The following is a 20,617-nucleotide window of genomic DNA, read 5'->3' as shown; positions in this document are numbered from 1 at the left end:
TATCGTAAGACCATCACTTGATGTGACCAACACAAGACCCATCGCTAGATTCTCACTTATTGTCAGCATTCCAACTAACCAACTTCATACCAATAAACTCTGAGACATCAATCAGTCCCTCAAAGTTCCATTTTATCAGAGTTGGCACATCTGGGAAAACCCAAATCTGATAGTTCCGGGTTTTCCCTTCCCCAAAGAGAAATCAAAGATCCATCCCCTGCGCCCATTAGTCAATCACATGGCCCAATCAAATCTTTGTCCCAACTGGAGACATCCCTCCAGTCACTCTCCTCCAGGTGCAGGGCAACATGTCCTTGACTTTCTGAGAAAGAGTGTTGTTGTGTCTCATCTTATACCCCACTGTGAAATTCCCCCCTCCCAAATTCCCAGACACTGAATGTGGCAGCCTCAAAGCTTCCAAGTAAAATATGGCTTCCAAACCTGACACTTGATATGATCCTCCTATCACAAAACATACTCATTGCATGAAGCTCTTATAAGCAGAAGAACACTGACATCCCCTAAACTCCAATGAAGATGTTACCTAGCTTGGTATGTTCAGAAATCAACCCACAAGCTTGGAGAACAAACTTCCACCCTCAAAGCTATCGTGTGTGTGTGTGTGTGTGTGTGTGTGTGTGTTTGTGTGTGTGTGTAGTGGGACAACTCTTGGATTTTCAAGATCTCAGAGCAACATTTGTTCCCTTGCATGGAGTGTTGGAAATGTTGGGTTTTCAAGTGTTTCGTGGTAAAAATGAAAACGAAGCGCATAGCTTTGTTCTGAAAAAAGAATCCACTGGAAGTTAACAAAATCTCTCTGCTTATAGTATTGACTTCATGAGGGGGTGGATAAAAAGCTTGAGATTCTCCAACTTTCTTGAGTATGACAGATTCTGGGCTACATCTAGAAGTTGTTTGTGATGTAACTGATACTTAATTGGTTGAGACTCCAGAGAAGTGAAGAATAATAAGACTCTACCAATTGTTGGTAACATTTTCTACTCCCACACAGCTTACGCTTGTGCAGAATTTCTTAAAAAAAAACAAACCTATTTCCTTTCCATATAATCATTTTTGGAATCAAACTCAAAACTCCTGATGATAAATCACTACAACCTCCCCTGCTCATAAATTATATTCTCATCAGCACAGTCCTTCCTACTGGGTCCAGCTGGACAGAAGCCCAACAAAAAAGCTTGTTTACATTCTTCAAGTTGTGTTTTCTCAGTCTATTAGGTGCAACATCTTTTATTCAAAGAAAGTAGGCTTCAGGCCGCTATCATCAGCTGAGCAAAGCAATGATGGATCTGGAATTTCTTGGCCTACCATAACTTTTCCAGATATTTTGAACACAGCAAAATCTTATTGGCCTAGTAAGATCCTACATTTATCTGCATCAGACTTGACTCTCAATGAAAATGCTAATCTTCTTGAGTCAAGAGGAAGAGGGAGAAGGGGGAGAAGGGAGAAAGGAGGAGGAGGAGAAAAGAGAAGTGGAAGAGGAAAAGGAAAAGGAAGAAGAGGGAGAAGGGAGAGAAGAGAAAAAGGAGGAGAGAAGAGAAGAGATGGAAGAAGAAGAGAAAGAGGAGGAGGAAGAAGGAGAAGAGAAGGAGGAAGAGGAGGAGAAGAGGAAGAAGAAGAGGAAGAAGAAGAAGAGGAAGAAGAGGTAGAAGAAGAGGAGGAAAAGTAAGAAGAGGAAGAAGAAGAGGAGGAAAAGGAAGAAGACTTTATGTGAAGTTAACTTACTTTCATCTAGTCTCTTGAGATTTTCTCCCCTCTAGTTATGGTGGTAATGAAAACCATATATTCCTGTAGAAGTTAACTCTGCAATTTATTTTATTTTCTATCCAGGGCTTTTGCATTTGACAAAACAGCCAAACGTTGCCATTGGTTATCTTTTACTAGCCTAGAAAATGGAGTCAGGAAAAAACATGACAACACATTCATTCTCTATGAAAAGAAAGGTATGTAAGTGGCTAACTTGGATGCTACAGAGCTAAGACAATTTTTTTTTTGTTGGACAAGAGTTTCATGTAATTATGCAAAGCAGGTGGTACTGTGGGCTATGGATAAAGTGGAAGGGGAGGAAGGTTTTCCTTGTCCCCATGGAAGCTTATTTGATTCCACTCTTAGAACAGACTATTTGTCGCTCAGGGTTGAACGGTGGGGTCTTTGGTGCTCTCTAAGCTTGACTGTTTTCTTGAAGATGTTTCCTTATCCACCATGGTGACAACTTCAGTGGGAGGAGGAGGAGGAAGGGAGGAGGAGAGAAGAGAGGAGGAGGAGGAAGGGAGGAGGAGAGAAGAGAGGAGGAGGAGGTGGAGGAAGAGGAGGAGGACAGGAGAAGGAAACAGGAGAGAGGAGGAGAGGAAAACAGGAGGAGGAGGGGAGGAGAGAGGAGAGGAGAGGGGAGGAGAAAGAGAAGGAGGAGAGAGGAGGAGGAAACAGAGAGGAGGGAGGGGGAGGAGGAAGAAGAGGAGGAGAAGGACTGTGGGGTCCTTGGTGCTCTCTAAGCTTGGTTGTTTTCTTGCAGACGTTTCATAACCCAACTAGGTAACCTTATCAGAAATTGATTGAAACAGACATTTCAAGGCATCGATCACCTGTTAAATTTGTATACCTGCTCTTCAGAAAACGTTCACCTTCTTTTTGGCTTTGTTTTCGTTGATTCTAACAGACTACGTTCGAAACTGCATTATTGGGAAAGGAGCAACGTACAAGGGAAACATATCAGTCACAAAAAGCGGGATTGAATGCCAAGCCTGGAATTCGACCATACCTCACGAACACAGGTAAGATTGGTGGGATCAACCCTGCCTTTTCCAACAATGATGGTTCTTTGAATGGCCAAATCCATGGAAGATGATCCTAGGTGCCTGCTGGGAGGATGGCTGTAAAAAGTCAAGAGGGTGATCCCTTGATGGCTGCCATCTTCTTCCCTTTTTGGGGTTCCTCTATGGTTGTGTTGAAGTGTGATAGAAAGCTGACTAACACATGTTTCATGGCATGAGAACAGGAACATACAAGAAGTCCTTGACTTGAACCATTCATTGAAGTTACCATAACAGAGTGGTGTGGTGGCCTAGTAGTTGGAGCTCTCGCCTCATGATCAGGAGGCTGTGAGTTCAATCCTAGGCAGAGGCAGATATTTTTCTCTGTGTGCATGTTGAGAATATATCTGCTGAATATAACTCTGCATTGGCAACAGGAAAGGCATCCGGCCATTAAACACTCAGCTCCATTCAGTTGCCCAGACTCCACCCAGCAAGGGATTATGGGGTCATTAAAAGGTAATGATTGAAGTTACAACAATACTGGAAAAGATGACTTATAATTGGTCCTTGGTGCTTCAGATGAATTTATTACAATTTTTTTTTTCTGGGCAAGGCTGAAGGAGGATAGTACATTTATGATAATCTAGGTGTTTGCTACAAACTTGAAGTGAGAGCTTATCTTTCCTAGCCTGGAAGATTTTGCTCAGATGTGGAGAAGGATATTCCCCTAATCCAGATAGTCCTCTTCTTATGACCACAATTGAGCTAAACTGACTGAGATTAGATGTTATTTGGGAGTGAAATTCCCTTACCCCTATTGCATGGCAGTAGGACTCATCCAACTTCATTAGAAATATTTTTCTAAATAGTGTCAATTTGATAATATAAAGTAATTATTACGATACCTTCTGCCTATCAACTACCTATAAAGTGCCTTAGGCCTCTACATTGCAAACTAGGAGAGATATTGTTCACATTATGTGCAATTCTAGAATGACATGTAAATAAAAATGACTCCTTAAATCCCAGATCCTAAACATTTTGCCTACTGTTTTGCTCTAGAACTTTAATATGGTTTCTAAATTTTAATTTCTAAATGTTATATGTGAACACGAATCTGTGCCTATGTATACTGGAGGGAGGGAAAGATTAAAAGTGTGCATACACAATATTCTAACTCAAAGACACTCCAACCTTATGACATCCTGCTTTGACTTCAATAGTGAAAATGGGAATTATGACCCTACTGAAAACAAGAATAGGTATTTCCAAAGACTGGGATAACTTGCCTTGGCCAATTTGCCATGGCCAACTCACCACAGCCAACTCACTATAGGACAACTTGCCATGCAGCAATTCAACTTAATTAATGTTAATTTTCAATTTAATTTTTTAAAATAATTTTAAAATTGTTTTTATTTTTGTCATTCCCATTTTGTTTTGTCCCTCCTTTAGTGTCCTGTCAACTGTCCCATTGGCATATGCAGCAAAAGAAACTCCAGGGACATTATTTTACCAAGAGTAGAACTTTACGGATAGATCCATACAAGCACAAAAGAAGCAAAGCTAGCTGTAAAGTTTTCACGCAAGAAACAGCATAGTCAATTTCCCCTTTACACCATGGGGGCAACCTGTATGTCCATTGTCCACCAATCCAATATGTTATTTTTATTTTTGGGTAAACAGTCTGTGCCTTCAGAAGGTTCCCATCCCATGGCCTTGAAGTGGCAAGATTTTCTCAGCCTGCAAATGGATGAAATAAATTCCTTATGTCCCTCCCAGTTCCCAATTCATTCCAAGCATTCCCCTGCCCCTCCCTTCATTTATGTTGTGGAGTTTACGAGTCAGCCTCGACACATCCTTTCATTAATAATTCTATTTCACCCCTTCTTGTCCTGCAACAAGTTGTCCTGTAGTGGGTTGGCTATAGTGAGTTTGCCATGGTGAGTTGGCCATGCAGAATTGGCCATGATGAGTTGGCCATGGAGAGTTGGCCATGGTTACTTGGCCATGGTGAGTTGGCCATGGTGAGATGGCCATGGAGAGTTGGCCATAGTGAGTTGGCCATGGAGAGTTGGCCATAGTGAGTTGGCCATGCAGAGTTGGCCATGGTGAGATGGCCACGGTGAGATGGCCACAGCAAGTTGTACTAGATCTTTCCCGAGAGGTCAGATGGAATATTTCAATTGGGAGTCTCTCAATCTCTCTCTCTGTGTGTTGCAGGTATATATTTATGTATGTACTGAACATATTGTATATTATGTGTGAATTTGGGTAGATACACACTTTCTCTTGAGAGCAGGCAACATAATTTTATTTTTAATCTGGGCCAGTGCGCTCACAATAAAAATACGACAATAAACATTATCTATCTAAGCTATATGGGGCGAGGAAGCCCACAATCAGACTGTTAAATTAACATGAAATTGGAGAGGTTCAGAGCCCAATGTGCATGCTCTTATACCGTAATGATTATCATTTTAAAACTAGCTTTTTACCTTCGAGCTATCGAGGTAAAGATCTTCAAAGAAACTACTGCCGCAATCCACGAGGAGAAGAAGGGGGCCCTTGGTGTTTTACCAGCGATCCAGAAACACGCCACGAAGTCTGCAAGATCCCTCTCTGCTCGGAAGGTAATGCTCGGGCTGTTGGGATCACCAGGTCTCAGATTGGGCTGAAAACGGGTAACGGGGAAAACATTGCCAGAGGTTGGGTGTCATGAACGTTAGGTTAGTGGTTACTCCTCCCGTTCTGCTCTGGGTTTACTTTCCACAAGTGTACAACTCTGTATCACTTCGTGATTTTTTTTTAAAAAATTACATTGTAGAGTTGAATAATAGGTTTACACCAATAATAAGGAACAAACCTGTTGTGTTTGTTTTGCTTCTCCATTGTCTCTTCTGTAAGCAAAAGAGTGAGAACTCAGAGAAAGAAGGTTGGCAATAAAGCAATGGTATTTTGGAGCAGTGGGATATTCAAAATTGGGAGCTCTTTCCTCAAATGTATATAAAACCACCTTCACTCCCTCCCTTCCTTTCTTTCTTCCTCCCTCCCTCCTCCCCCCTTCCTTTCCTCTCTCCTTCCTTGTCTTTTCTACTTTGTCCCTCCTTCCTATTCCTTCCTTTCTCCCTCCCTCCCCTTTCCTCCCTCTTCCTTTCCTTGTCTTTTCTTCCTTGTCTCTCCTTCCCCTTCCTTCCTCCCTCGCTCCCTCTTCCCTTCCCTTCCTCTCCCCTTCCTTGTCTTTCTTGTCTCCCCTTCCCCTTCCTTCTTCCCTCCCTCCCTCCTCCCCCACTTCCTTCCCTGTGTCCTTCCTTGTCTTTTCTACCTTGTCTTTCCTTCCCATTCCTTCCTTCCTCTCTCCCCCTCCCCTTTCTTCCTTGTCTCTCCTTCCCCTTCCCCTTCTTCCCTCCCTTCCCCTTTCCTTCCCCCCCTCCTCCTTCCTTGTCTTTTCTTCCTTGTCTCTCTTCCCCTTCCTTCTTTCCTTCCTCCCCCACTTCCCTCCCATTTCCTTTCCCTTCCCAATCATCTTAGTGAGATTGTTGTATTTTCTGCTTTTTAGTTGAGTGCATGACATGCAATGGCGAAGGCTACCGAGGTCCAATGGATCATACTGAAACGGGCAAAGAATGTCAACGTTGGGACCTTCAGAGACCACATAGACATCCTTTTCGTCCAGAGAAGTAAAAATGCTAATTCTTTTCCCAATTTTATACATCTGTAAAACAGAATGACATTTGACTTTTGGCACCTAGGCATTTTAGGAAATTAAAGCAGTACCAAAGAGCACAGACGAGGACGAATTCATCTTTATTATTTCTTTAGCTAAATATAGTTCCACAGACTGGTACCATTCTCCAAGTGAATTCTTTGTCAACTCATAAAATATTTCTGTGGTCTTTTTCAAGTTGCCAATAGAAAGGGAGGTGAGGGAAAGGGGTTTGAAAGAGTAGCGTGGCAGCTTGGAAAGCAAAAGTGCATTCCATAAATAGTTTTACAAAGATAGTAACTAGGTGACTGAAGTTTCTGCATGCAAAAGTCTAACTGGAAAGTATGATTGATGACTCTTGGCTATGGAGGTGTCCCATTGGGGAATATGAATTACGATACTCCCAGGGGATGGGGGAAAACCAGGGTCAAGGATGACAATGAATGATGTGTCTCAGAGTCGACTACACTCAGGCGGTTCCCCTCCCGATAAATCCTTTTGAAGTTTTGGAAATTTGGCTTGAGACTCATGATTTAATTGGGGGAACTGCCGGAATCCTGACATTCTTCCCAGTAAAGAATGAAAAGAGGAAATAATATATATATAGCAAATCTTACTTAGCTTCAACAGAATCTAAGAAGGATGCTTATGAAGCATCAATGAAGCTTTGTGGAAAATTCCCTATTAGGAAAGTTAAACGAACACTGATTGATAAACTGATCCAATAACTGGGACCAATAAAAATGTCCTTTGGGTTGGTTGAATGTTTAATGATGGACCTCTGAAAACAGCACTTAGACTAGACGAAAATACAGGTCCCAAATCAAGCTTGAAACCAGCTCTTTCAACCATACTAAGAGATGGACTTTCACCATGAGAGTAAATAGAAGGAGGAATTGGACCAGAAATATTGTTTTGTAAAGCTATCGATTAATTTTGTAAATATTCTCTCATAAAGGAGAATCTTTGTAGCTCAGGTTTGAAATGAGGGGTCCTTAGTGCTCTCTGAGCTTGTTGGTTTTCTCACAGATGATCCAACTAGGGAACATAATCAGTACTAGCATGATTAGTGACTAGCACTGATGATGTTACCTACTTGGGTTATGAAATGTCTGCAAGAAACCAACCAAGCCCTGAGAGCACTAAAGGACCCCTTGTTTTGTAAAGTTCTCTGAAAGTTCTGTCAGGGAGATGACTGGTGATGTCCCAATAATCTCTACATACATTTCCATCCATCAAAGATGAGCCCAAGCTAATGATCATCAACCCTTATAGTTATTTTATTAATTGATTCGTGTCATCTCATAAAGTCTATGAACTCCACCCCGTGCTAAATTTTACTTGATACCATTTTCTCTTAGAGAATTTGAGACAGGCACCTCCCGTACCTCCATCTTAAAAAAAGATTTTCAGTTAATATTAATTGTACACCAGAAAGAAATCTCTTTTAAGCTGGCATCCATGAAGAGCCTAATTAAAGGCAGGGAGGCAAATCATTATTCAGGTAGCTGGATTTTAATAAAATAAAGGGAAAGAGGGTATTCACAGACAGGTTCAGGATGGAGAATTTAAAAATAACTTGAAAGAAGCACTTTATCAGAGATACTGAAATAACTCTCATGATTAATGAGCTTTACTTTTTATGTAAATCTCTGTAGAAATAGTTGCGCTTTCATCTTGTCAAATGCTGGATTCTCCGCTTATGAAAGTTACAAGAAGTTCCGGCCAAATGGAATAATCTGTATTTATTTATTGATAACTCCCCCCCCACCTACTTCAAAAGCAGACTGGGTCATTAATGAAGGACACAGGTCCCTCTTCTACTTGCCATGAAGGCCAAAATGAGAGTCCGTAAGAGAATAGGAAGACTAGAGATTGGGGCTCCTTGGTGCTCTCTGAGCTTGGTTGTTTTCTGGCAGGTGTGTCTTGATCTAGCTGGGTAAGAACATCAGTTGTAGAAGGGAGTGAGGTTCATGGAGAGGAGAAGGAGAAAGGGGAGGAGGAGGAGACAGAACCACAAATGGAAGGAAGAAAAGGAGGAGGAGGAGACTGTGAGATCCTTAGTGCTCTCTGAGCTTGGTTGTTTGCTTGCAGATGTGTCAGCTTTGGAAGCCATAGTAGTTTCATGACCCATCTAGGTAACATCATCAGTTCTAGAAGGGAATGAGGTTTGTGGAGAGGAGAAGGAGGAGATAGAAGGAGAAGTGAAAGGAGAAGAGGAGGAAGGGGAGGAGTAGGAGGATGGCAACTGTGGTATCCTTGATGCCCTCTGAGCTTGGTTATTTTCTTGCAGATATTTCATTACCCAACTAGGTAACATCATCAGTGCTAGCACCCATCTGCACTGTTGATACTTCCTAGTATTTGGGTAATGAAACATCTGCAAGAAAACAACCAAGCTCAGAGGGCACCAAGGATCCCTCGGGGCAAAGAATTGTTTTTCTCTCGACCCCCCACGGCTGAGCAAGAATGACTTTTAGAAGGCTGATTAAAAAAAAAAAAACACCTTCCTATGAAAGCTTTGCTGTTGGACCACAAAGTCGATAAGTAGAATTTGCTGCATTAGATTAGGGAAGAATAATCTGCGGGAAGAGATTGGGGGGGTGGGAATATCACCGAGGACACAGCTGGGCAGGCGAAGCTGGGTTGTGTGTGGCAATTGGGCCCTCTTAAGTCTATTGGTGATGTCACTGGCATCTGCAGATTTGGATAAAAACAGCTGTTTTGGTTGCTTAAATGTTCTCGGAGAAAAGAATCATAGAGTCCTAGACCTGGAAGGGACCTTGGAGGTCTTCTAGTCCAACCTCCTGCTCAAGCAGGAGACTCCTATACCATTCCAGAAAAATGGCTGTCGAATCCCTTAGAAATTTCCGGTGATGCAGCACTCATAACATTTGTTGGCAAGCCGCTCCACAGAGTTCCAGTCAGAGGATGCCATCTCCTCCTGGTTTCTTTCCAAGGAAAAATAATCATATTGAGTCTCATCTCTTAAAAGGAAAAAGAATTCTGCACTGTGTGTGTGTGTGTGTGTGTGTGTGTGTGTGTGTGTGTGTGTATTAAAGACCCTTGAGAATAAAAAGAACTTTCTCCAGTAGGCTAATTGTAAATTAGGTTTTAATCATCCGGTGAGGACCACATCAGTGGAAATTTTGAAAGGGCTCCAGTCAAAGATTGTTTAAATCCAATCAGACCTTCTCCTGCCAGCAGACCAGAAATAATAAACGTAAAACCAACAAATAAGGAGTTCTGAATGAATAATGGAAAGCTATTCATACAAGAATCTCACCACGGTCTTGTTAAGTCTGCCACCTCTTGATTTCCTTCACAAATAACCAGGGAAAGGATATCAAGAGTAATTAGAAGCAGGGTTCAAAAAAAAAAAAATAGCCCTGACAAGATACAGGAGGTCAAAGGGAAATTTAATTTCTTCTCAACTTGTTCCCTGCAGTGACTGGAAATGAGGGCATGACCTTGGAATAATGGCTGGCTCCTAAAAATAGAACCCGGCTTGTTGGAAATAGCTTTGAACCCAGGGCTGTTGAACTAAACGATCCCTTTGGCTTAATGAGTTTGCCATATCATGAAATGTTTACATTGCTCACACTTAATTGGGCCCTTGGATGGAAACCAATTAAGGCTATCGTGTCAGAATGGACCCTAATGGGGAGAAATGACCAATTAGCAGATTTGACCTCACCCCCAGATGGTCTACATCCTATGGAAAGAGGTCCTACTAGTCAAGATAGGATTTCTGTTGAGGGATCTCTTCATGAGCCATAAGCCTCCTGTCTCCCTGGTCATTCAATAGCTCACGTGTTTGGACACTTTCTCTGGGTTGGGGGATCATTGGGAGAGAAATGTATCTATTCTTCTCTGGGTTGGAGGTCATTGGGAGGGAATGTAACAATAGCAATAGCCCTTAGACTTATATACCGCTTTATAGTGCTTTTACAGCCCTCTCTAAGCAGTTTATAGAGTCAGCCTCTTAGCCCCAACAATTTGGGTCCTAATTTTACCCACCTTGGAAGGACAGAAGGCTGAGTCAACCTGGAGCCTGGTGGGATTTGAACAGCCGATAGTCAGCAGAAGTGGCCTGCAGCACAGCACTCTAACCACTGCACCACAGAGGCTCATTGTATCTATTCTTCTCTGGGCTGGAGGTCATTGAAGGGGGAATATATCTTGTATCTGCTTGTCTTCTCCTGGCAGCTGTCTCAGTTAACATGTTTGTTGGTGTGGTTTGCAGATACCCTGACAAAGGCTTTGATGATAACTATTGCCGAAATCCAGATGGTAAACCGAGGCCATGGTGTTACACCCTTGACCCAAACACCCCCTGGGAGTTTTGCTCAATTAAAACATGTGGTGAGTCCCCTTGCTTGAAAGTTATTTTTTTTTTAACATCCAGTCCACTTCCTTGAAAGATTATTTTTATCAAAGACCAGATGTCAGCAATGACAATGGGACAAGGACTATGCTGGATTGCAGGATGACTCAGGTTTAATTTTGTAAAGTCTTGTCTTCTATGATGTTGACATTGTATTGACGCTAAGGGTGACATGACGGCAGTCTTCCAGTTTTTGAGGGACTGCCACAAAGAAGAGGGGTTCCACTTATTTTCCAAAGCACCTGAAGGCAGGACAAGAAACAATGGATGGAAACTAATGCAGGAGAGAAGCTACTGCCGACCCTTTCTGACTGACAGGCTCCCTGTCTTAGCCACTTAGCCACCGCCTCCCTTTAAACTGCCTTTAAAAGCTTTCCCTAAAACCCTACATCGTAAGAGGGGTTTATAATAATGGTGAGCTGTTCCCAGTCTTCTGGGAAGGAGAAAAAAATCATTGATGGCTTCCAGGAATTCAGATACTTTTGAAATTTTAGCCTGACGACTAAAATATGTAAAAACCAGTTTCAAGTTTTGGGTTTGGCTAGTCTAGAGAAAAGAAGGACTAGGGGTGACATGATAGCAGGGTTCCAATATCTCAGGGGCTGCCCCAAAGAAGAGGCAGTCAAGCTATTCTCCAAAGCACCTGAAGGAAAGACAAGAAGCAATGGATGGAAACTAATCAAGGAGAGAAGCAACTTAGAACTAAGGAGAAATTTCCTGACACTTAGAACAATTAAATCAGTGGAACAGTTTTCCTGCAGAAGTTGTGGGTGCTCCATCATTGGAGGATTTTAAGAAGAGACTTGAAAACCACTTTTGTGGAATGGGTATAGGGTCTCCTGCTTGAGCAGGGGTTGGACTAGAAGACCTCCAAAGGTCCCTTCCAACTCTGTTATTTGGTTAAAATAGAACAAACCAGTATGCCAGATCCTCGATTCAGCTTTGTATCTATCCAACAAGTGCTGAATTTTTCTATGCCACCTATCAACAAGTTATGGAAGTATTAAAAAAAAAAATCTGAGAAGCAATTGTTACATACCTTGTCTAACAGGTGTTATTTTTATGCTAGCTGTTAACATGTAAACTGAAGTTGGAAGACTTCTCTTGGGAACACAAACACCTGCTACATTTCTAAGATGTCTGGATATGATGTACCTCAGTGTTTAACTTCTACACGATAACCGATCAAACTAAGAGCTTTTTTTAATGTGATACATATGAGTTTCAGCATGTGTTTTTATACCGTGATCCTGCAGTTGCCTCCATTTTTTTCTCTTTCAATGTTAATTCCTATAAGAGGCCTTATGAACAACCTGCATTATGAATAAATCCTTTTCTTATGACATGTCATTGTGCTTAGGAAGAACATGTTCGTTAATATTCGGTATTTGAGCAACTCATTCTTAAAGACCTTTGTTCTGGCTGACAGTGCAGCCAGCCAGATTTTTAGGCTACATTTGGTATGTTCATCCACCTATTGAGGCCTTCCCAAGGATTAGCAAAGGCAGATGGTGTTGTGCGATGGTATTAAAAGGACTGATACAGGATGTAAGCTATTCCAAGAAAAGCTGCCTTTTGCACTTGACTAATGGCGAATCTGTCAATGCCGATGGTACTTAAGTTGTGCTCCAGATATTTTGGGATTGTACCCAAGGCACCTATTGCTATTGGTACTGTCTTGACTTTCTTTTGCCACAAACATTCTCCTAGTTCTATTTGAGGGTCTTTCTATTTTGTGACACACACACACACACACACACACACACACACACACACACACGGTTCTTTCTCTTCTATTCTGCTGTTCTCAGACATTGCCATGTCCACTATCCACACTTTTATATGCTTTTGTATTTTCTAACATTTTCATATTTTATTGGCGGACAAGTATCCTGTAATTGTGGTGGCATATAAATTAGATCGGAGTTCCCCAACGATAGATAAATAGATGATAGATAGATAGATGATAGATAGACAGACAGACAGATAGATGATAGATAGATGAAAGAGAGGATAGATCGATAGATCGATAGAAGATAGATACATAGATAGATGATAGAGGAGAGAATAGATAGATGATAGACAAATAGATAGATGATAGATAGATGATATAGATAGATAGATAGATAGTAGATAGGTAGGTAGGTAGGTAGGTAGGTAGATGATAGATAGAGGAGAGAATAGATAGATGATAGACAAATAAGAATAAGAATATATATATTCTTAAGTTTTCGTGGGTACTTACATGTATGGTATTCAGCTTTGTTTGGGTATTTTCCCATGTCATTATAGTTGTGCTTTTAAAGTTGTAGCAACGTTTCGGCAGAATCTCATCTGCCATCATCAGGCTTCTGTATAGTGTTCGTCTGTGAGTCAGACTTTTACAGTTGTTTCAGTTTTAAATTTGGGGCTAGCCTACTGCTGTGCCAGAATGGTTTTTTCTTCATCCTGATTGGTTGGCAGTCTTGGTCTGTGTTTATCGGTCTTGGAGTTTGCTGTGTTCTGCTTGACTGGTGTTTCTAATATCTTCTGTCTGTTTTGTGGCTTTTTTTGTCTTGGTTGGCTGGCAACATTGTGTTCCTGTATTGGAGGCTTTTAGTGCAGCTTGGCTCCAAGTAAATGGGTGGCTATCATTTGTTAGGAAGCTAGGTTTCATCTGGGTGCCTGGTTAGGGTGTGTTTGAGCTGGAGGCACAAACAGATCCCCTCTGATACCTCCAGCTCAAACACACCCCAACCAGGCACCCAGGTGAAACCTAGCTTCCTAATAAGTGTTGGACCTGATGATTCTTGACTCTTGACAAATGTATCTTTTCTATTATGTACACCGAGAGCATTTGCACCAAGACAAATTCCTATTCTATTCTACTCTACTCTACTCTACTCTACTCTACTCTACTCAACACATGTTGAATCACATGGGTGCTGGAAGAATAGAACTTTGTTCAATTAATAAGCCTTGTTAATTTATTGTTAAAATGATTTTGGGGAATGAACCTTCCAGATAACTAGCAGCAAAATGGAATCTATTAAAAGTCCAGCATCAGAATCAATGTTAAAAGAGCAAGCAGTTTCAGTAGCAACAAGGAGAGCAACCCAACCAGGTCTATTGCAGGAAACAGATGATATAGACAGGAACATCCATGGGAGCGGGGAGTCAAAAAAGTCAAAATGGAAGCCTTCATTATGTCATTGGAGCCCTGTTTCATACACGAGAAAAAGGAGCAGGCTTTGATTACAGACTTTCAAATGTTTGAAAAAGTTTTGAAAGAAAAGAAGAAGAAATTTGTAGATACTTTGCAAAGTTCATTTCTGGACTCTGTGAGCAAGGAGTCTTTAAAATCAAAAGTTGCATGCAAATTTCCTCTCAGTGTGGCAGCATTAACAATAAAAGTAAAAGATGTAGGAGAAGAAAAAAGGAGGAGGAGAGGAGGAGGAGGAGAAGGAAGAAGAAGAAGAGGAAGAGGAAAAAGGAAGAAGGAGAAGGAGAAATAATCATGGTGGTAGAGAAGGAGGAAGAGGAAGAGAAGGAAAAGAAAGAAAGAAGGAGACATTTAAAACTCCAGAAAAATAGATTTCACCTAAAAGTATGTTGATCTTGTAAACTCTTGAGAATCAAGGTGGAATTATTTTTTATTCCTCCTTTTGCAGACTGAGTTGGGAATTCAGAAGCTTTAAGCACACAGATCATTCTTCACCATGAACTCTCCTTAGGAAATGAGGCTGAACAATCTTGGCAGGAAATTATGCAAAACCACCGTGATAAAGCATTTGGGGAAAGATAAAACTGAGCCTCAGGAAAGCATCAATATGGCGCAAAGTGACTTGATACATGTGAGAGGAGCCAGTGCGCTTCCTTAACATAGCAATAGGAGGCTGCAATCCTTCTCTGTAGCAAGATTTGGTTTTTATTGTATTCCACACACCCCCTCCCATTGATGGCTGTGTGTAAAGTATATTCTGGTCACCACACTATTAAAAAAGATGTTGAGACTCTAGAAAGAGTGCAGAGAAGAGCAACAATAATGACAAGGGGACTGGAGGCTAAAACATACAATGAATGGTTGCAGAAACTGCGCATGGCTAGTCTACTGAAGAGAAGGACTTGGGATGACATGATGGCTGTCTTCCAGTATTTGAGGGGCTGCCACAAAGAAGGAGACAAGCTATTCTCCAAAGCATCCGAGGGCAGGACAAGAAACTGTAGCAGGTTTTCTGCTCATTCCTTACTTTCAACTACTTCCAGGGATGGGCTTCAAAAATGTTAGCAAAGACTTCTCTGCCCAGTTGATGGATGGGTGTGGCCATGATGGGTGTGGCCTAGTTGGCCTCCTGCACCACAGCGGGTGGTGTTTTTTTCCCTCCCTGGGTTCCGGAGGCTTTCCTTAAGACTCTGGAAGGGTGAAAATGGCCTCCCCGGACTCTGGAGGTTCTCTAGAAGCTGGAAACAGGCCCATTTCCAGCCTTCCCAAACTTCCGGCAGGCCCATTTTTCGCCCTCCCCAAGCCTCCGCGCACGCCCTGTATTGCATACAAAATGGCCGCATGGGGAGTCCTGGGAGGGGCGGGGAGTGATGGGCGGGGCCAGCCAGGAGTGGGATTGGGGGTTCTCCAAACTGCACAGAACCTTAGCTAGGGGCTCTCCTGAACCCCTGCAAACCCCCAGCATCCCATCCCTGACTACTTCATTCTAATTATATATTATTAAGGCTTACTCTGATATTTATATATGCAGAGCCTTTGGTTCTATCAATATTTTAAATGATCAGTGACGTTTCAGCTGTGAGAAACTGCAGCTAAGGCCTATTTGAGGAACACTTCTCTTTCTAAGTCTCATTTTCAAGGATTCCCTGATAAACCTTGTCTAAGACTGACTACAGCATGCTCCAAAAAGATCTTTACTCCAGGAAATTGGCTGCTTCTTCCAAAGAAACTGCTCTGCGGAGAATTTTTGATATCTGATCTTGCAGAAGCTGGGCCATTCTTCCACGCGCATAAATAGTAGCTTAATCACTCTTTCGGAATATTAATTTCAAGGAGTTCTTTGATTAGTTATTTCCATATGACACAGATCCAAGTTTTGCAGTTACCCAAACAGGAATTCAGGACTTTAATTTTGCACAGTCTATTTCTTTCAACTCAAGGGAGAGAGAAAAGCTTAGTATGTTTGCTTTGTGTTGGATTGAGGTTATGGTCACAAATGTTACTCCTTAAGGATTCCTTTGCTTCACATGTAAATGCTGATCAGTGTGGCCAGTTAAACATTTGGGACTGATTATTCTCAAACAACGCTCTTAATTCCATTAACTTCCTACATTTGGAGTCCTTAATCCCCCAAAACACAAACAGGGTCCTCATAGAAAGTGTCATGCCCCTGTCGGAGCCTGAATCCATGGAGGAGGATGAGTAGGAGTTGGGCCAGATGGAGGTCAATGGGGCAACCTCATTGCCTTCCAAGGAAAGCGGGAAGGGGCAGTATGAGGCAGCCCTGGGCTCCTCTGGCTTGGGATGGCTTGCCAGAAGAGAGGAACGGGGGCAGGATGACTGAGAGAGGGCAGGCAGTGGAAATGAGAAGGGAAGGAGCTCAGGCAATGAGCAAGGACCATCCCCTCCTGATCCCCGAGCAAGGAGAATGGAGAGAAGGCGGGAACGGTGCAGGCCAACCTGACAACTTGGGAGGAGAGCTCCCTACCCCTCTTCACAAGGCACATCTGAGGACTTAAGGAGACACTGTGGGGAGAGCCATTTGTTGGGAACAAATGCTGAATTTGTGGAGTTTTGTGTGCCATTGCTGATATCTAGCCTTTTCCCTTGCTTAATGGACTCATTGCTTCTTCCTTGCTTCGTGGATTCATTTCCTTGTTCTCTTGCCCTGCTGGACTTCCTGCCTTGAAGCTGTTGTTCTAACAGCATTTTGCTGGACTACTTACAGCCAGCAGCTGCTGTGCAGGTGTATCTTTGTGCACTTTGCTCTGGGACTTGCATAATGTGGGAGTGCTTGGGGGAAAGTTAGAGCATTAAAGGGGAGTTTGAACTCTGAGCTGGCTGTGTGGCTTTCATGCCTTGTCCTGGGTCATCACAGAAACTTAAAACAGAGAGTTGAGAATTGTTTCTTTGAGATGACCACCTACTGTCAACTCATAAAGCATTCCTATGCCTGTTTCTGAGTTGCCATAAGAAGGAGGGGGGGAAAGGCCTGAGGGAGCAGTGCGGCAGATGAAAGCCAGAAGCACATTCCATGCTTAACTTGTGGAGATTGTGGCCTAGGCTACCGGATCTCCTGCCTTTGAAAATCTTTCATTGGACAATGTGACACCCAGCCCGTGAATGTGTTTCGCTGGAGAATCTGACAACCAGGGAGGTGGGGGGCGGGGGGAAAGGGTCATAGGTAATAGTAAATTACATGTGCCAGAATTGGCTTCATACAGGTTAGTGCTGGACATGTTGCTCCTAATAAATCTTTTGGATTCCTTTGAAGCTTGGCTCAAGGCTCATGATTTAATTAGGACAATTGGAACCCTGATATCTACATTATTACTGTTCTATAGCGGCACACAATACCTTCTTAAATTATTTGGGCTGCATCTCATTCCTTTGGTTCCTTCTAGATTTTTTTGGTCTTGTTGGGGAAAAACTGTGGGTCATGAAAGGGAAGGGACCCCCCCCCCCCCTGCTTACCTGTAGGAGAAGTACAGGCAGAGACTGGGGTCAGTTTAGAATCTCTATGTAGCCACAAACAGCCTAAGTCCATCTCTCTTGAATTCCATTAACTCTTAACTAGCACCAATTTAGTGCCAATGGTTAGTTGACTAGATTCTTGTGACTAAGCATGAGCAGCTTAATTAGAACTTGTTTAATGGCTGGATACCTTTCCTGTCACCAGAGCGTTGTTCAGCAGATATATTCCAATTGTGCCCAGCGAGAGAAATACCTGTCTCTACCTAGGATCGAACTCACAGCCTCCTGATTGTGAGGCAATAGCTCCACCTCTAGGCCACCACACCACTCATCAAAAAGAAACAATTTTTGTCCTTTTTTTTTTTCCTAGCTCAGAATGTGGTGCGCAGCTCCTCGGCGGTTATTGAAACAACCGAGTGCATACAAGGACAAGGAGAAGGCTACCGGGGTACCGTGAACACCATCTGGAGTGGGATTGAATGCCAACGGTGGGACTCTCAGGTGCCTCACCAACATAACTTCACACAAGAGAACTTTAAGTGCAAGTGAGTAAAACAACTTTGATAAGAGTGATCCACCTCAATATGGAGAACAACCATTAAGGTGTCATACCCTTGATCGAGCCTGATTCTGACGGGGAGATTGAGCAGCTGACAGGGAGTGGGAGTGTGACTCCGGTGACTGTGGAGGAAGGCCACAGTCTGGCTGGGCATTTAGAGGAAGACCCAGGCCCACCCCCTCTTCATCCTAGGGCACGCAGGGAGGAATGGATAAGGGAGCAACGTGGCTTACAGGAGAGAAAAGGGCTCTGATTCCCTTCATTAGTTGCAGCTTGGAGAACAGGATATAAGTGTGGCATTTGCACACAGTTCCTTGCTGGAAGCAAAGTGTGCATTATCTTGGTTGAGGCTTATCTGGGTTTTGGCATCCTCCCAACTGTGGGTCCTGCATTATCCTTTGAAAGTCTGCAATTTATCATCCTGGCCTGCTGTGTTAATTACTTCAGTGTGGTTTGTGTTGATATTTTTATTTCTAATTATCTTTACTTTCGGTTCAGACTGCATTTCTGCCCTTCATAGACTGTTGAAGAGTTTGATCTCCAGCCGAGGATAATTGGACATTGGGGCCAAGTTGGAGGCATTAAAGGGAATTTATTCTACTTTGGGGACTTTATTATTTTTGTGTCACACCTCGGGTCATCACATAAGGTTTCTAACCCAAGGGCAGACATTAGTGCTATTATGTCTTTTGCAATTCTCTGACAACACACTTCTTTAACAAGTTGACAAACGGAGTGTGGTGGCTCACGAGGTTAGAACACAGGGCTGTCGATCTGGCTTGTGTTTGAAACCCGTTGCTTTTGTGAGGTGGGGTGAGCTCCCATCACACACTCCAGCTCCTGCTAACTCAGCAGTCCAAAAGTGGGCGACTACAAGTAGATTAATGGGCACCATTTCAGTGGGCAACTTCATAGGAACATGAAAGGAACCCCAAACTGGGTATCCTCCAGGCAATGGTGATATCACTGACAAATCCTTTTGCCACATTGGTTAAGGAAATCAGTGTGGTTGTTATGGGAATAAAAACCCAAATTGATATGTCGTTTGTGCTATAGGATACAAATTATCTCTAGGTGTTGTACCTATTTTGGGGCTGATCCACAGTTGTTTCTTGTGTTGTGTTCTAACATTATGGATTTGTGAGCAGTCCAATTTGCAATTTTTGTGGATTATTTGGGGTAGGGCAATAATATCGGCAGAAATATGTTGTATTCTCTGAATCTACGTCTGATAAGTTCCTTGAGCAGATGACTTCTTGTAGTATGTCTTATAAATGGCAATACATCTCCTTTTTATGACCGTGTAATCCCTTAATTTGGGGTTAGATTTGGGGTGACTGGATGGAGCTTAGCATTTGCTGGCTGGGTGCCCTTCCTGACACCTAAGTGGAGTTGACAGCAGATTTTTTTTTTTTTCTTTGTGCCCTGGGAGAGAAACATCTGTCTCTACCTAGGATTGAGCTCTCAACCTTCCAAGTGGGAGAAAAGCGTTTTCACCACTAGGCCACCTTGCCTCTCTGCCTTGTAAATGGCAATAGGGTGGTTGTATGTATGTGCAGATATTTGGACCAACATTCCCACAGTGGACTCCAGCTGGGAGAGCTGTTGCACAAGAGCTATGTGAAGAAACGTGTTCTTTTTCTGATGTTGGACGTCTCTTCTCCACCTTTCCGTGTTTTGGAAGAAGCTGCAGCTTTGCCTTCCCCCGTCACTGGCTGCTTAGTGGACTCATTCTGTCGCATCTGTTCACCTGCAGATAAGTCAAGTGAAACGGTGGAAGCTCCACCATCACTTCTTCCCGCCTCCTAATTAGGATTGCTACTACTCTAGAAGCTCTTGTTGTGTGGAACCAGGATCTTCTGCAGCTCTTCCTTCTTCATTACTTAAACTGATCGGCTGGTTCTTGTGAAAGGATTCGCTCTCCCTATCTTCAGTCTTCAGGAGAACACCAGAGTGACCAGAATCTTGCTTGTGGGTAAGTGAAGCTTAATGTGTAATGACTTTGTGAAAGTGTGCTTCTTTGACAAAGGGGACAGGCAATGTGAGGTTCTTGGTGCTCTCTTGAGCTTGGGATTTTCTTGCAGACGTTTCATTACCCAACTAGATAACATCATCAGTGCTAAAAGGGAGAGGAGGAGGAAGAGGAGGATAACAACTATGGGGTCCTTGGTGCTCTCTGAGCTTGGTGGTTTTCTTGCAGACATTTCATTACCCAACCAGGCAACATCATCAGTGCTAGAAGGGAGTTATTTTTGTGAAGAGGAAGTGGGGGAAGAGGAGAGGAGGAGGAGGAGGAAGAGGGAAGGAGGAGGAGGAGGTGGAAAGCAGGAAGAGGAGAAGGAGGACTATGGGTGGTCCTCCTTGGTGGTCTCTGAGCTTAGTTGTTTTCTTGCAGAGATTTCATTACCCAACTAGGTAACATCATCAATGCTAGAAGGAAGAGGAGGAGGACTGTGGGGTCCTTGGTGGTCTCTGAGCTTGGTGGTTTTCTTGCAGACGTTTCATTACCCAACTA

At 42.9% G+C, this 20,617-nt stretch overlaps 1 protein-coding gene across 2 annotated transcripts in view; it reads left to right on the top strand.

The window, feature by feature from the left end:
* Positions 1-20,617, top strand: part of HGF (hepatocyte growth factor) — an 80,167-nt gene that overhangs the window by 29,402 nt on the left and 30,148 nt on the right. Inside the window, exons 3-8 of one of the 2 annotated variants that reach the window (XM_026701058.2) lie at positions 1,852-1,964; positions 2,678-2,792; positions 5,265-5,407; positions 6,334-6,454; positions 10,727-10,845; positions 17,914-18,088. In XM_026701058.2, the coding sequence (XP_026556843.1) occupies positions 1,852-1,964; positions 2,678-2,792; positions 5,265-5,407; positions 6,334-6,454; positions 10,727-10,845; positions 17,914-18,088 (786 nt within the window). The remainder of the gene's footprint in view (positions 1-1,851; positions 1,965-2,677; positions 2,793-5,264; positions 5,408-6,333; positions 6,455-10,726; positions 10,846-17,913; positions 18,089-20,617) is intronic. The other variant, XM_026701066.2, reaches the window with a different exon arrangement.

Source organism: Pseudonaja textilis, chromosome 5 (assembly GCF_049901715.1).
Source record: "Pseudonaja textilis isolate UNSWEBS1 chromosome 5, rPseTex1.2, whole genome shotgun sequence".
NCBI lineage: Eukaryota > Metazoa > Chordata > Lepidosauria > Squamata > Elapidae > Pseudonaja > Pseudonaja textilis.
Note: the sequence above shows the minus strand (reverse complement) of the source record. Positions and strands in the feature narration are given on the sequence as shown.